This window comes from Rattus norvegicus, chromosome 14 (genome assembly GCF_036323735.1).
Source record: "Rattus norvegicus strain BN/NHsdMcwi chromosome 14, GRCr8, whole genome shotgun sequence".
Classification (NCBI taxonomy): Eukaryota; Metazoa; Chordata; class Mammalia; order Rodentia; family Muridae; genus Rattus; species Rattus norvegicus.
In genome coordinates this window covers 79,940,230-79,954,813 of record NC_086032.1, presented here as the reverse complement: position 1 = coordinate 79,954,813, position 14,584 = coordinate 79,940,230, and the positions used below count along the sequence as shown (strand labels likewise).

Below are 14,584 nucleotides of genomic sequence, written 5' to 3'. Positions count from 1 at the left end.
TACAGTCACTCCATGGGAGGAGCCACAGTGATTCAGGAGGAGTCTTGGCCATTTCTGCATCCAGTCCCCACCTCCCAGCCAGGTTTCTGAAGTAAAGAGACTTTTCAGACAGCAGGAGAAGCAGTAACAGTTCTGAGATGGCTGTAAGGCAGGTCTCACAGGTCTGTGCCCTGAGGGTCAGGACGGCTTGCAGACCTTAGGCAGCTCATCGTCACAACCTCAGACTGCAGAGGTGAGGTGGACTCAGCACAGTGGTATGCTGGGTAATCTCGTCTGGCAGGACAGCAGCCATGCTTCATTTGTGAGCCATATAGTTACCACAGTTGAGAGAGGCCATTACCTTCCCTCGCCCTTGCCTCACATCCTACCACACCATCAGCTCTGGGGTCAGGGGATGCCCTGTGGTGGCTTCTGAATTTCTGTGTATGTGGAACGGCATGGGGGACAGGCAGATTATTGGGCACATGAGACTAGGCTATCTGAATCTTCCTCAGGAGACTCCCTGACCTCCAGACACTGACACATGTCTTCCTATCCTACAGTCAGAGGCCTGTAGGACCTCAGCACTCGAGAGAGATAAGGCTGCCAAACACTGCTGTGTCCACCTCCCAGACGGGACATCCTGTGTGGTTGCTGTCAAGTCCGGGTTTTCCATCAAAGAGATCCTGTCTGGATTGTGTGAACGGCATGGCATCAATGGGGCTGCTGTGGACCTCTTCCTGGTGGGCGGAGACAAGGTACTGTGTCGCAGCTCTGTCTGCTTCCCCCATCCTTGTTGGTGCTCCACCCCTGACACCACCACGACCATCTCCTGCCCCTGAAGCAGAGCAGCTGCAAGTGGAGCTCCCAGGGGTTGGGGGTGCATGGCAGCACACCCCAGTGTCTAGAGGGTGCGGGCTAATTTTGAACTGCTCTTTTGTTCTTGCAGCTGTGTGCTGTTACATGTCAAGCCCACATGCTCCCACGTTAACTCTGGTGTCTTTGTTCCTCAGCCTCTGGTGCTGCATCAGGACAGCAGCATCCTGGCCACCAGGGACCTACGGTTGGAAAAGCGTACTTTGTTTCGGTAAGAAAACAGCATACAGGTTTCTGGAGACTTCCAAAACCTCCAGTTTGAGCCTCAGGACTTCTAGTTCCTGCTAATCTCTTTTTACCCAATGAGCATGTACTTGTCCCATGTCAGGCCATAAAAAAATGTCAATGCCCCACCAGACTCTTGACAACGGGGCAGGCACCACATGTGGGCTGTGAGCCCCAACATCATGGTGGGGAAAGAGGCGGGAGTCTCTACCTAGAGGACTTCAGGCAGACGCCTGACTGCTTAGTCCTTCATCATGGCAGCCCTGGACCCAGTTGTAGATCTCAGTAGGGTATCATAGACCCTTCCACATGCGGGAGACTGCTCCTTCCAAGGTGGGGCTGCGTCACTGGGGTCCCCAAGCTGCCAAATCCTGTTCTGTTAAGGAGATTCTAGAGATGTGGTGGAGCCAGAACTGGATCTTTTGTGAATATCTCCCTGCCCTACCTCCAGGCTGGATCTCGTTCCAATTAACCGGTCAGTGGGACTCAAGGCCAAGCCCACCAAGCCAGTCACGGAAGTGTTGCGGCCCGTGGTGGCCAAGTACGGCCTGGATCTGGGTAGCCTGCTGGTGAGGCTGGTGAGTGTCATTTGGAGTTGTCCTAGCTTCCTGCGCAACTTGATACCACTTCCCCTTGTGGGCTCCAGTTTAGAGAAATCTGCCTACAGAGACCAACCCGGCCTGGCATCCAGGGTGTATGCTCCCTCCCCCTCCTCCTTGAATGGAGGAGCAGACTGCCTAAGAGAGGGCAGATCGTCGGAGCACTCTCGAGCACCAGGCCACTCACATCCTAGAGCTAAGATTGCTTCCTGCACCCCACCTTTAGAGTTCCCCTCAGAGCAGTTCAGGGATCAACACGGTGGTTTTAGGCTGGCCATCATGGAGACTATGAGCAGAAGCCAGATGAAGAAGTTATTGAGTGTTGACACATGCATACTGACCTTTTCTCTGGGGCTCAGGAGTCCCAGTTTGCCCTTGGATGTTCTGCCTCTCCTTTGAGTGACCTTTGAAAGACCTGCTTCACCAGCTTCTAAGGGTTCCATATTCCCACAGGTCAGCCACGCTGGGTGACCTGACCCTGGGGCCAGCTGGATTGAGTTTCCATTAAGCCTGGGTTATTACTACTGTCAGTGGCTGGATTAAAAGCAACTATTCCAGAAAGTTCCAATCTGGGTAAATGATTGAGTGCATCATCTCTGCCTCTAGAGTGGGGAGAAGGAGCCCCTGGACCTTGGTGCCCCTATATCAAGTCTGGATGGACAGCGGGTCATCCTAGAGGAGAGGGATCCTTCTAGAGGGAAAGGTAAGGTTGCAGCCCCCAGCTGCCAGCACCCCAGCCTGCCACTCAGTTGCCCAGTAGTTGTCTTATAACCACACCATGGACGGATGGAGCTGGCAGCTTGGTGGGGCCTCACATGGCAGTTTACCCCATATTTGCTCAGCTCTGTCTCCCCTGGCTGTAGAGAGAGGGATGTTTATGTGGCAGAAAGTACTAGAAGGTGCTCTTTTCATTAGAAGCTCATGTTGATACAAAGCAGGGACCTGTTCTGGGTCTCCTGTCTTTAATCCAGTGCCCTGTCTGAGATTCGCCTCTCCAGATGAGATAGGAAGTGAAGACAGTAGTGGGCATGATCCTGTCCAGCAGGAACTAGTAGGCGCTGGGCTCAGCATCAGGCCACTCTGAAGTCATATGTGGGGCTGAGTGGACCACACATCTCTGTGTCATCCAGTACCTCAACCTCCTGACCTGCGTCAGTCCTAGCCAAAGCTTCTCTCTCATACCTCCACATGGAGGCCCCCTTACCTCCAAAGCCTCAGTGGCCCCTGTTATGCAGGGCACTAGCACAGGAAGCCTGTGAGAGAGGCACTTCTGTCCTATGACCCCTATGACCCCATAGTACTTGACCAGGTCAGGAGAGGACTTTCTAGAAGCGCTGAGGAGGTGTGATCTGGGTGGAGGTTCTTTATAGAAAGTTGCTCCAGGTAACTGTAGGTTTCTCCAGGGCTTCTGCCCAAATGACCCCTGAGGGTTTATGTGAGTGGAACCCCTGTGGCCGAGGATGGAGCACACACAGGTCTCCCTCCACCCTCCTGTAACTTAGCAGGTATGGGTCTGTGGCCCGGGCACAGCTACTCCAGTCCCTATCTGTTTTCACCTCCTTACAGAAAAGCCTTTCCCTTCCTTGGTCACCCTTCACTCTAGAAAATGCTGCACCTTGGCCCTAGGACTGAGCAGGCTGAGCACTATCTGCACAGCTTCCACAGGGCAGGCGCCAGCTCTGCCGGGTGGGTTCTCAGCAGCTTCCTCCAGGGCTGGCAAGTAGACTCTGTGTGCAAGCGAGCTTGCAGGGAAGCTGCAGACCTACAGGGTGCTGTGAGCTGGAATCCTAGTGAGCCAGACAGTGGTCTTCAGGCTCATTGCCATAGGAGCCAGCTACACACTGACGGGGACAAAGGCAGGACGTAATGTCAGATTCCAAAGGAATACATGTAGCACATGGTATGTGGCATGAGTTTTTCAATCCTGGCTTCCCGGTGTCCCGGAAAATGTATAGATCTCTTCATATCCCTTCTGCCCTCTCCAGCTGCATCAGGTGGACAACAGGAAACTTAGGCTCTGGCCTGTGTGTGCATGTTAGATAAGGGAGAAGAGAGAGGGCCTTTGCTCTCACAGAACACGCCAAATTGTGTTTATTGTTCAGAGGGCACTGTGAACTTCTGGTCATAAGCTTGTCTCGTGTGTTTAGTGTCCACAGAGAAACAGAAAGGTGCTCCTGTCAAACAAAGCTCAGCTGTGAACTCCAGCCCCAGAAACCACTCGGCTATGGTAATTCCCTTTATGCCTGCCCCATGCTGTCACTGCCCCTTTCCCATGGTGTCCACCTCTTGGGGATCCTTGTGCCTGTTGTCGCCCATTTGGCTGACTGAGAGTCTACTCAGGATTGTGGGTATTTCTCCTGCTGTCCCTTTAGGGTTCAGTCCCCACCTTACTATGAGCTGCCAGCCTTTGGCTTTCTTTGTCCTGGGTGGGTGGGTGAGCCATAAATGTTGTTATGTTAATTTATTATCGGGATTGATTTTCGAAGTGCATCTAGACTCACTGTTGCTGTCTGGGCCCCCAGGGCCTTCCCCATTCTGATGAGTGATATGTTACGTGTGCTGACATGCAGTAGAACTTGACTTTCCTTCTGATGCAGGGAGAGGAGAGAACACTAGGCAAGTCTAACTCTATTAAAATAAGAGGAGAAAATGGAAAAAGTGCTAGGGATCCCCGGCTTTCAAAGAGAGAAGAATCTATTGCAAAGATTGGGAAAAAAAAATATCAGAAAATTAATTTGGACGAAGCAGAGGGTATGTGTACTTTTTAAAACTTCCATGTTTTCCAGTAAATGCAAAGAACCGTCCTTAAACCTGCTCTGCCCTGTCATAACCTGGTCCTTGTTGCACCAACACTGTCGGCATAACTTCACTAAACCCCCATAGTGAGCTGAAAGCCACGGGGCCCACCGGCCACCAGCAGTCCTGGCTGTGCTTTTAGCCAATTCCCTTCTCACAAACCCCAGATCCTGACATGAGCTGGGGCCCAGCTTGGGTGGGGGCAGGAGCCAGGTGTGAGGGAGGAGGGCGAAGTCCTAGGCCCGAGAAGGCTGTGGATTTACTGAGCTATGTTGACCATGGAGGCTGGAGGAAGGCCTGATCTGCCCTGGTCCAGGATTTATTTCTGTAGGAAGTCCTTGGGACTTGGAGGCTGTAAGGGTGGAATGTTTCCCTTACCCTGGAACCTTTTCAGAGCAGAGCCATCTAAGGTCTCCCTTGGGCTTTCTGAACACTAAGCAGATGTAAACTGTCCATTGTGAGAAGTGTGCATTTCTGAGAACCACTAATGTTGAGGGTGCTGGACTCCATATGGATCACAGGCAGCCATTAGGGTAGTTGAGCAATTTCAGATCCCTGAAGTATGAATGGTGAACCCAAGTCACATTAAACAGAACCTGGTGGCAGGAAAAGGCTCTGCAGCCAGCATGAGGGAGCCAGGCAGCTGCTGGGCCCACAGTGCCCATTCTAGCCCACAGGCTGGGGTGCTGAAGGTAGGTCAGGCGGGCACTCCCTGCCTCCTTCCCCTTAGCCCCAAGGCAGTGAACGTGGGAGCTGTGTGGCTCTCAGGCCCCTCTGATGCTCCCAGCTAAGACTTCGCCTCAGCCTTCCACAGCTAGCCGTGCATCAGAGTCTCTGCAGTGCAGCTGGGCCCTAGCTCTGTCATCCCCACCTCAGCCATCACTTACACCTCAGCCTCATCTGTGCCCGGGTTCATAGAGCTCTGCATATGAGCAAAATACATGCCAGAGTTCTAGCAGCATCATACTGAGTTCTAGCCAGCGTGTCACCTACTAAGTAGAGGGGTGTTGTCAGGCCCAGGCCTGAGTGATCTTCAGGGGGACTGGCAGCCAGACATTGGCCTCAGCTCAGTGGGTAAAGTGGTGCAGTGGACCTCATACCCCTGCTGGCTGCGGGTGGCAGCTCAAGGCAGCAGAAGCCCCTGGTAAGGGCAAGCGATCAGTGGAGGCATGCTTGCATCTGTGAGTCTCTCAAATATGGTCATTGTGGGTTTTCTTTCAATAGAGTTTTTTGAGCTCATTTCCAAAGCTCAGAGCAACAGAGCCGATGACCAGCGTGGGCTGCTAAGAAAGGAAGACCTGGTACTGCCTGAGTTTCTTCGCTTACCTCCTGGTTCCTCAGAACTTGCCCTGTCCAGCCCACCCCCAGTCAAGGGCTTTAGCAAGAGAGCGGTTACAAGCCATGGCCAGGAGGGAGCAGTTCAGACAGAGGAGAGCTACAGCGACAGCCCAGCTACCAGCCCTGCCTCAGCCCAGAGCCCCTGCTCAGCCTACAGCCCTGGCTCCGCCCACAGCCCCGGCTCTGCCCACAGCCCTGGCTCCGCCCACAGCACCCCTGGGCCTCCTGGGACCGCCCAACCTGGAGAGAAGCCTACAAAGCCCTCCTGCATCTCCACAGTTCAAGAGGGCACTACACAGGCCTGGAGGAGGCTATCACCAGAACTGGAGGCTGGGGGCATCCAGACTGTGGAGGAGGAGCAGGTGGCTGACCTGACCCTGATGGGGGAGGGGGACATCAGCAGCCCCAACAGCACGCTGCTACCACCACCACCCCTTCCCCAAGACACACCAGGACCTACAAGACCAGGTACCTCCAGGTTCTGACTCTACACCCTTGATCTGTCCTGCTGACTGCCCATGGCCTGCTCCACCTCATGTTAATAAAGGGAACACTGAGCAGGCAGCCCTGCTTTACTTCTGTGCTTTGACATGTCCTGAGAGACAGCCTCCTTCTCTCATATTTATGGGGCCTCCTTTGCCTTTTCTGAAAGGAAAGCAGGTGGCAGCCAAGGCTCAGTGTCCCAGGGAGAGGGTCACTGAGGCTCAGATAGACAGACCACGTTGAGCTGGTCCTGTGAAGGTGCCATGGGAATGGTGACCCACATCCAGTGACTCCTTGTGAAGGCTTGGGTCTCTGAGTGTGGATCTCACCTTTAAAACCTGCTTGCTGCCACTTTAGTGTTTTAGACTCAAGATGGAAAGAGAAAATAGTATTTGTTTTGAGCAAATCAGCAAGGGTCCCATGCTGACAAGGATCAGGCTGTCAGGGTCAGCCTCTCTCTCCAGCCAGGACTTGCTGACTGCCCTCCATAGGCAAGCCTTGCACTTGCACTAGGCAGTGTTCACCGACTGGCCTCAACAGTGTCCAGGCATTTCTCTTAGTGGAAGCATGAAGTCCAGTGTGTGTGGATGCGAGCAGTGTGAGCGAGTGGTAGGGATGCTACTCTCGTCCCACCTAAGACACTCCCTATCCCACACGGGTGACAGGGCTCCCGCGTGCTCAGTGTCCTCACAGTGACAGTGATGAGCCTTTCAGTGCATGCTGCCTGTTGTTCCTGTCTAGGCCTTGGCTGTGATATGCAGCAGGCAATGTGGGTGCTCTGGGTCCTGCTTCCTGGGCCTGGCGGTGTCGGGCCTCATGCATGTTTCATGTACTCTCACACACCATGGGCTGGACTTCACAGCCCCACCCGTGGGGATACACTCGATGAGGAGGCACAGGCACCATGAAGCGGCCCTGCGTGCATGCTTGGGCACCTCTGTCAGGCCACACCCTCCTTTCTGCTCCTTTGTAGCTGCCTGTTTACAGTTCTATCTGTGTTCTGACTCTGTTCTTCCAAGAGAAATAAACTCTAGAGCTCATCACTGGACTGGCTGAAACTCCTTTCTTCTTCATTTGAGGGTGGGTTCTTCTCTTTAGGATCAAAGTACAGATGTATTTCTTTCTACATCTTAACCATTTTGAAGAAATTAAGTAGATTTATCTTAAACAGCCTTTTAAAGACTGATTGATTGGAATCTGTGTATGTGTGTTTTGTCTACATATTTGTATGTGTTCTACATATGTGTCTGGGGCTCCCAGAGCACAGAGGAGGGTGTCAAATCCCCTGGAACTGGAGTTAGAAATGGCTGGGAGCTGCCATAGGGATGCTGGGACCAAACCCAAGTCCTCTGACAGAGCAGCAGCTTACCCACTGGGCCACCTCTCCAGTCCCAGATACCCTAAATTTCAAGAGACCATCCACTTTACAAAGTCCTCTCACATGCCTGCTACACACAGCTTTGTGACAAGAGCACCAAGGGAGCAAGTTTAAAGTGGGACTAGAATTGTCCCTGCCAACTCTGCCTCTGGCAGGATCTTCCTCACCGCAGGCCTGTGGTCTGCACAGCTGCCTCCTTCTACCCTTGCCTGGGCACTTCTGCCGCAGGAGAGGCGAGTAGACCAGAGGTCCTGAGGTTGGTTCCTCAAGCCCCGCTCCCCTCTCACGGAGGGCTGTGGAGTCTCTTTCTCTCTCACTGTCTGGCAGCTCAGATATTGATGCCATATCTGCAGTGTTAGTCACTGCTGCAGAAACCCAGGCTATGTCACTTACCCACTGGGCACATGGACAGTAGCACCTAGTATGGTGCCTGGCCATGTGGCTTGGCTGGCATGTCCTGGATGTGTTAGTGGGAGAGCGGGGTGGTACTAGAAAGTGAGTCTCTGGTGCCCAAGGAGATAGGGATATAGGGTGAGCTTGTCCTACAAGAAATGACAGTAGGAGAGGGACTGGGCGTGAGGGCACATGGGGGATGGGGTGGAAGGCTTTGTCTATAGTACATTGGTTGTGGCTCTCACCAGCCCATCCCTAGCCTCACTAGAGGGCTTAGGTGCTAATAACTTTTCCCATTTTCTAGAGGCTGTAGTCCCAGCATGGCTCCACTGTTAGCTTGCTTTCCAAACACCCCAGTTTGTGTCCCTGTGCCAGCCATCGCAGGGCTTCTCTGTGTGGGCAAGTGCCTCATTGAATAAGGAGCACCCTCATACGCCCATATTAGGGTCCTTTCTGGGTCTCTAAGCAAGGGTGGGGCCAACTGACTGCCACTTACAGCTGTCAGGGTTCGAAGGCCCCACATCCTCCCAGCTACTCTCACTAATTCTGTGAGAGAGTTTTTAGGGTTATGTTGGCCACCTCAGCCCCACGATTCAGTGGGAAAGGCATTGAAGTGTGGTTACTGACATTCTAGACACATTGATGTGTGTGTTCGTGTGTATATAAGTGCCTCTATGAAATTATCTCGTGTATATTTGTGTCTTGATATAGGAACCAAAATATCCAAGTTCCTTCATGATAGGGAAAAGCAGATGAGTGTCCCCAGCCTGGGAGAACTTCCTTCTCAGCCCTCTTGGCGGGACACTCTTTTTTATTCTACAAAGGCATTACAAGGGGTGTAGGGACCTGGAGGCCAAGCAGGAAGTTCCTGCAGACAAGTTTGGGGATTGTCGCTCACAGTTGTGTGAGCTGTTTTGACACTCGTTCCTGCCCACTGTTCTGGTATTGTCTATTTGCTGGCCTGCCGACTTGCTAGGGGCTTGAAGAGGGCCTCTGGATGGAGTGGCAGTATGGGTCAGCACTTGGGCCTGTGCTGTGCATCTCTCCACATCCTGAGAGGGTGTGGACTTCTGCCCTGAAGACACTTTGTTTCAAAGAGGAAAGAAGCTTTGCAGAAGTGAGCTTGTGGTGATGGGGTCTGAGGTGTAAGCCACAGAGCCGTCTCCAGCTCTGACCACGGCAAGAGCCCCACCCCCAACTCAGCACATAGCCAGCCGTAGTGTGGAGCCTAGGAGGGGTGGTCTGGTTCTCTCCAGGGACAGGGTCTTCGGCTGCCCTTCTCTTCACCATGGCTAGATTTGGTGTCACTGACCCACCTGCTCTACGGTTCCTTCCTCTGCCTTGCCTCATCCTCACCCTCTGGCCAGTTGACAGCACAGCCACTGGATGCCAGGCTGACAGATCAGTAAATTGTCCCAGCCCTGGAAGGCCTGGTTCCTGAAGGGGGCTCTCAAGGAATACCAGCTTCAGGGCTGAGCCATGAGCCCTTATGGAAGGGGCCTCCACAGCCATCCAGGGTCTTGTGTCATGGTGGCTGTCTAGAGGCCACCAGCTCAGTTCCCCCTGCAGATCTTCACCTTCCTGCTTACCCATCCAGAGGTGGCTGAGGCTTGGGACAGAGTCTTGTGACAGTTCATCGCCCTGGAGGTAAAGATATCGTGACTGCTGTCCTGTGGTCAGAGCCAGTGTGTGTCAGGCTTATCTGCTCACCCCGGCCTGGGGCTTGCTTCCCCAGCCCTGCATGGTGTCACACTTCCTGAGCTTGGAGTGAGGGTGCACAACCTTGCCGGACTCAAGTTCTATCCAAGGCTGTTGGCAGGAGGCATTTCTTCCTAGGCAAGTTCCATCCAATTCTGTCCCCAAGCTCCCCAGAGCACCTCTCATGTCCTCAACGAACTTGTCCCCTGGAAGCCCAGCCCTCATGAGGCATAGACACAGCCCAGAACACATTACTCCTGGACCTGACACTCAAGTTTGCTAAGTTACCAGGGAAGCCCTGTCAGGGCCATTCCATAGCACATCTGGTACCTGGCCTTGTCCAGTGGCTGGTCTCAAGAATACCTCAGGTCTCTGTTGCTGCCCCAAGGTCTTGTACCTGTTGTACTACTCCAGACTCCAGGCCTGAGCCCCAGTGGCCTCGCCTTCCAGCTGTGCTGACTTCTCCCTCCTTATCCTGATCTGCCCCATCCCATCCCATCCAGCACAGGCCCTCCCTAGCCAGCCTTGCTAAGTGCCATCCTCTGGACTCCCCACTTCCTGTTCCCTGCCTTGTACCAGTGCCCCCCACCCCAGCCAAAAGGTGAGCATGAGCCCAAAGCCCAGGAAGTGTTTTTAGAGGAAGGCACTGTAATCTAGCCCAGCTAGACCCTGAGCTGGGGTCTTTGTGAAGGCATGTGATGACCATAGGTCATGAGCCAGAAGCAAGGCCAAGTCCCTCTCATGAGGAGCAGGGATTAGCAGGCCCCTGTAGGAAGGAATCCGTGGAACGGCCAGGATGGGGCCCTGGCCCCAGTCCTCTTTGCTCTCTCCCTCTAGGTTTTCCTGTGTTCATGGTTCACCAGTGCCTGAGTCTTGTGTCTCCTCCTTTCTAGGAGCATCTGGGGACCTTGGTAGGAGGCATTGGGACCAGATGGTGCACACAGTCCTGAGAGCATATGGACATAGCTCAGGGCAGTCCCCACACTGTGGAGATAGAAAGGGAAGAGGGATAGGTAACTAGGGCTGGACCCTGAGAGTGGGCTTACATCAACCTCACTTAGCTGTGTGCCATGGACCCTTAAGGATGGGCTTGGAGGTAGGCATGCTCAGAGCAGGCAGCAGCAGCTGGGGCAGAGGATGTCCTTGGTGAAGAGGCTTAGGAATGACAAAGGCCACCAGTGTTGACTAGAAAGTTTCAGGCTCCCAGAGGGGAGCCTAGGTAGTTCCCAGTCTCTGGAGCTCTGGCAAAGACCCTGTCAGGGGGATGAGTGGCCCAAAAGAACAGGTTAACCAAGGGCCAGTGTGAAGAAGTGGCCCAGAGGGCAGGAAATGAGATGCTGACATTGCCTTGCCTGGGTGCTTGAGAGCAATGAGAGCCTGAGGGAACGTCCGGAGGTGTGGTATGGGCTTTGCTGACCCAGACCGGCCTTGCCCGGTGGCTCCTGAAAACCAGTGGGGTCATGCATTGCTCCCAGTCTAGGGAGTTCTGTGGAGCCCTGAAGGGTAGGCTGATCCTGAATGGTTGCAGTCTGAGTCACTGGCTGGGACCTGCCACATTCTCAGAGCAAGTCTAGGCTGGACAGGCAGGAAGTATAAGGCTGCCCCTCCTTGTGAAGTGCATTTCCTTGATCCCCAGAAAATCTGTCCTGCCCCCTTCTGGGCATACAGGGTTAGTAGAGATTGGAGCATCTTCCTCAGTGTGCATCCAGGGCTGTAGGGGACTGCAGGTCTCCTGTACCTATGTGAGTCACTGGTTCTTTGAAGACCTGATGGCATTCTGCATAAATGCCCCAATGGTGTTCAGTGTTGGGACTGATCCCTGTCTCTTAACACATAGTCATTTTGCTGCCGTGGCATTTGGAGCCATGGAGGTCTGATGACAAGCAGGATAGGTCATGGTCAGACTGGATCCCAGCAGTCCCTAGCTGAATGTTTGTTGATTGACCACAGAACAGACTGGGAAAGAGTTCCAGTCTTAACCACACTGGGTGCCCTGTTACTGACAGTGGCTGAGGTGGATGAGCCTCTTCATGTGCCCTGGACTTGTCAAGTGACAAGTTGGGGACACTCAGCAGAGACCTTGTACCTCTGTGTTCAAGCCTGAACTTGCCACATGAGGTCTCGTGGAAGCCACTTCTGGAAGCTTTGGCCAAGGGTAAGGTAGGATACAAAGAGTAAAGGGGGTCTTGGGGTCCACAGAGAAGCTGGGCTACCACAGACCCCTAATCCTTGTATCTGTTAGAGGACTTGGCTACATAGGGAGCAAAATCTTCACCTTTAGTGGCAAGCTCTCTCTGTTATAGCTAGAAAGCAGAGTCTGGGGGTAGTATGTAGGATATACTCCCTGTTCTGGGCGTTTGAAATGGAATGTTGGAATGAGACTGTCACTCCAGTCTGTCCACTGTGGGCTTTCACAGATTTCACTCTGCCCGTGGCTCCCAGAAGCAGAAGGAGGTGGGGATTTATCTCTGCAGAACACATATCCTTGATTTCAATCTGCAGAAGGAAAGTGGGGTGCTCAAGGGCTCCCCCAGAATCTTAACCCTACTGACACTGCCCCTGGCTAGGTACTCAGGATAGTACCATGCAGGAAACAGAGACCTGTCCCAAATGGAGCAACTCACACACTATCACTGGTCTATAGGGAAACCCACACACACACCCGAAGTGAGTGGATAGGTCTCTTGCAAGGCCAAGGCACAATCAGCCACACCTATCAAGGCAATCCTGGAGTGAAGATGTCTAAACCCACGTTGAGATCTAGAAACTTCCAAGGCAATTTTGGGTATCTGGGTCAATGGAGGAGATGGTAGACCAGAGAGCACAGATGGTGAGGAGAGCACAGAAGGGCCTCCTTAAGGGAGAGCTGGTGAGGAGGAACAGGTAGCAATAGGTTTTGGTGACATGGAGTCAAGGGGCACACAGACCCAGAGGAGTTCGTGTGGCTGAAGATGACCCTAACACTGGGGAAAGAAAGGAGAGGGGCTAGGGAAACTGGTCTGGGAGGCCTGCTGTGGGAGGATCCTAGAGTCTCCAAGGCTTAAAGGGGGTAGACAGCATCCAGAAGAAATGGGGGATATTCATCATCTGGAGGTGAAGGTGGATGATCAGGACACTGGAGATCTAAGCAGGTGACTTGGCTCTTTACTTTCGGGCTTCCCTTGGAGCAAGGAAGAGCCTGTGAGGGGAGTCTCAGTGGGAAGTTCTCAGACGGCTGCCCGTTCCTGCTCTCTGGGAAGCCTACTGTACCCCAGGGTGCATCTACCCCTTTGGGTTCTCCTGAGCCCTCCTGGCCATACCAACTCCACCTTGGATGAACCCATCCCTCCATGCTTACAGTCCTAGCCTGGAATCCAGAATCTTCATCGGAAGTTTGCCAGAGAGGAGTCTAGCTGTCATCCAGGAAGATGAAGGCTTTGCCACACAGGGATGGGGGAAGATGCCCAACACAGAGGGAACAACATGGACCAGTAGTGTCCGTGCGGTAGGTGGGCAGAGGAGGCTGACAGAACCAACATCTCATGAGATGCCCCCTATTGGGTGAGACCCCCAAGCAGTCTGACAGATGAAGCTTAGGATACACGTATACAGGGAAGTCAGTCCTGACTTTCCTACAGTGTCCAGGGAAGCCCAGGGCTCTCCGATCCTCAGACCCAGCGTCCATTACTTACCATGTCATGAAGGCCTGAGCTTGGTGAGCCTCCCAGCTGAGACTGGCACTGCCTGCTATCGGGGTCACTCGACATGAGGTGGCTGGCCAGTTAGGAGAGTCTGGAGGCTCCAACTAGGCATGATGACTGGCCTGAAGGTATGGATGGTGAGTGCCTCTGACCTTCCCAGCCCTCCTACCCAGGCCCATAGCCTGTGGTCAGAGATGACCTTATCTGGGGTGGATTTGGAGTGTCTGTGCGGGGATGGTCGGGCGGGTTTTGGAAACCCAGGGCTGAGCCAAGCAGATGACAGCTTCTCTTCTCCCCATGACAGGGGGCAGGGCCCGAGGCAGCGAAGGCCTCCCAGTCAACAGGATCATCGACGTGGACCTCGTTACGGGTGTGCCTCCCGGGTGGGGAGGCAGCATTCTGGGGGTGCAGCTGGGTCCCAGGAGGGTGAAAGCCAATGGACCCTTCTTACCAAACGGTCCTGGCCAGAGCACCATCCCAGGTGAGCCCACCAAGCCCAAGGCCAGCACACACCATGCCACCTTTGTCTGATGCTATCCTGACCCTGCAGTTCCTACTGCTCCACGCACTGTCTTCCGTGTTCACATGGATGTTGGAGGAGCTCATGACTCTGAGATAGCAGGGGCCTGTTTTTCAGCAATGAGTCCTCAGCAGCCTGGGAAGAGCCAAGAGCCACCTCAGCCACAATACCCTCAGGAGCCAAACTAGGAATTGAGGGGACGACCTCCTCACAGGGGCTGCATCCCAGACACCTCCACAGCAGCCCACCTCGGTACTCAGACCTTACTCAATAAAATGCTTCTCAAGACCTGCCATGTATTGCATTGTGCTGAGCGCGATGTTGTTGCATGTGATGTCCCCTTGAAACCCTGACCCCTGGAGACGGTCCTAGGAAGAAGGACTCCCAGGGAGGAAATGGTACCTGGACATGAGGTCAAGGGTGACTGCAAGAAGATAGCTTGGTGCTTGGGAGCTAAAGGTCAGAATCGCCTCTCATCCTCAGATGTAGGGGCTCCATGACCAGCTCTGGGATACTGAGGCCAGCCACACCCCGTATTGTGCATTCACATTGTCCCTTGCAGGTGGTTTGTGGTTCTTGGACATCTGTGCTCTAATGTCTTGTCTGAGGCTGGCCATTG

The 14,584-nt window shown here is 53.7% G+C and overlaps 1 protein-coding gene across 12 annotated transcripts in view; it reads left to right on the top strand.

Moving 5' to 3' along the window:
• Positions 1-14,253, top strand: part of Rgs12 (regulator of G-protein signaling 12) — a 108,077-nt gene extending 93,824 nt beyond the window's left edge. For 9 of the 12 annotated variants that reach the window (XM_039092337.2, XM_006251351.5, XM_006251352.5 and 6 more), the window contains 8 exons: positions 543-737; positions 993-1,066; positions 1,532-1,658; positions 2,286-2,382; positions 3,827-3,906; positions 4,277-4,430; positions 5,700-6,281; positions 13,750-14,253. In XM_039092337.2, the coding sequence (XP_038948265.1) occupies positions 543-737; positions 993-1,066; positions 1,532-1,658; positions 2,286-2,382; positions 3,827-3,906; positions 4,277-4,430; positions 5,700-6,281; positions 13,750-13,976 (1,536 nt within the window). In that variant the 3' untranslated portion in view covers positions 13,977-14,253. The other 3 variants (XM_039092338.2, NM_019339.2, XM_039092339.2) reach the window with 3 other exon arrangements.
• The last annotated feature ends 331 nt before the right edge of the window (positions 14,254-14,584 follow it).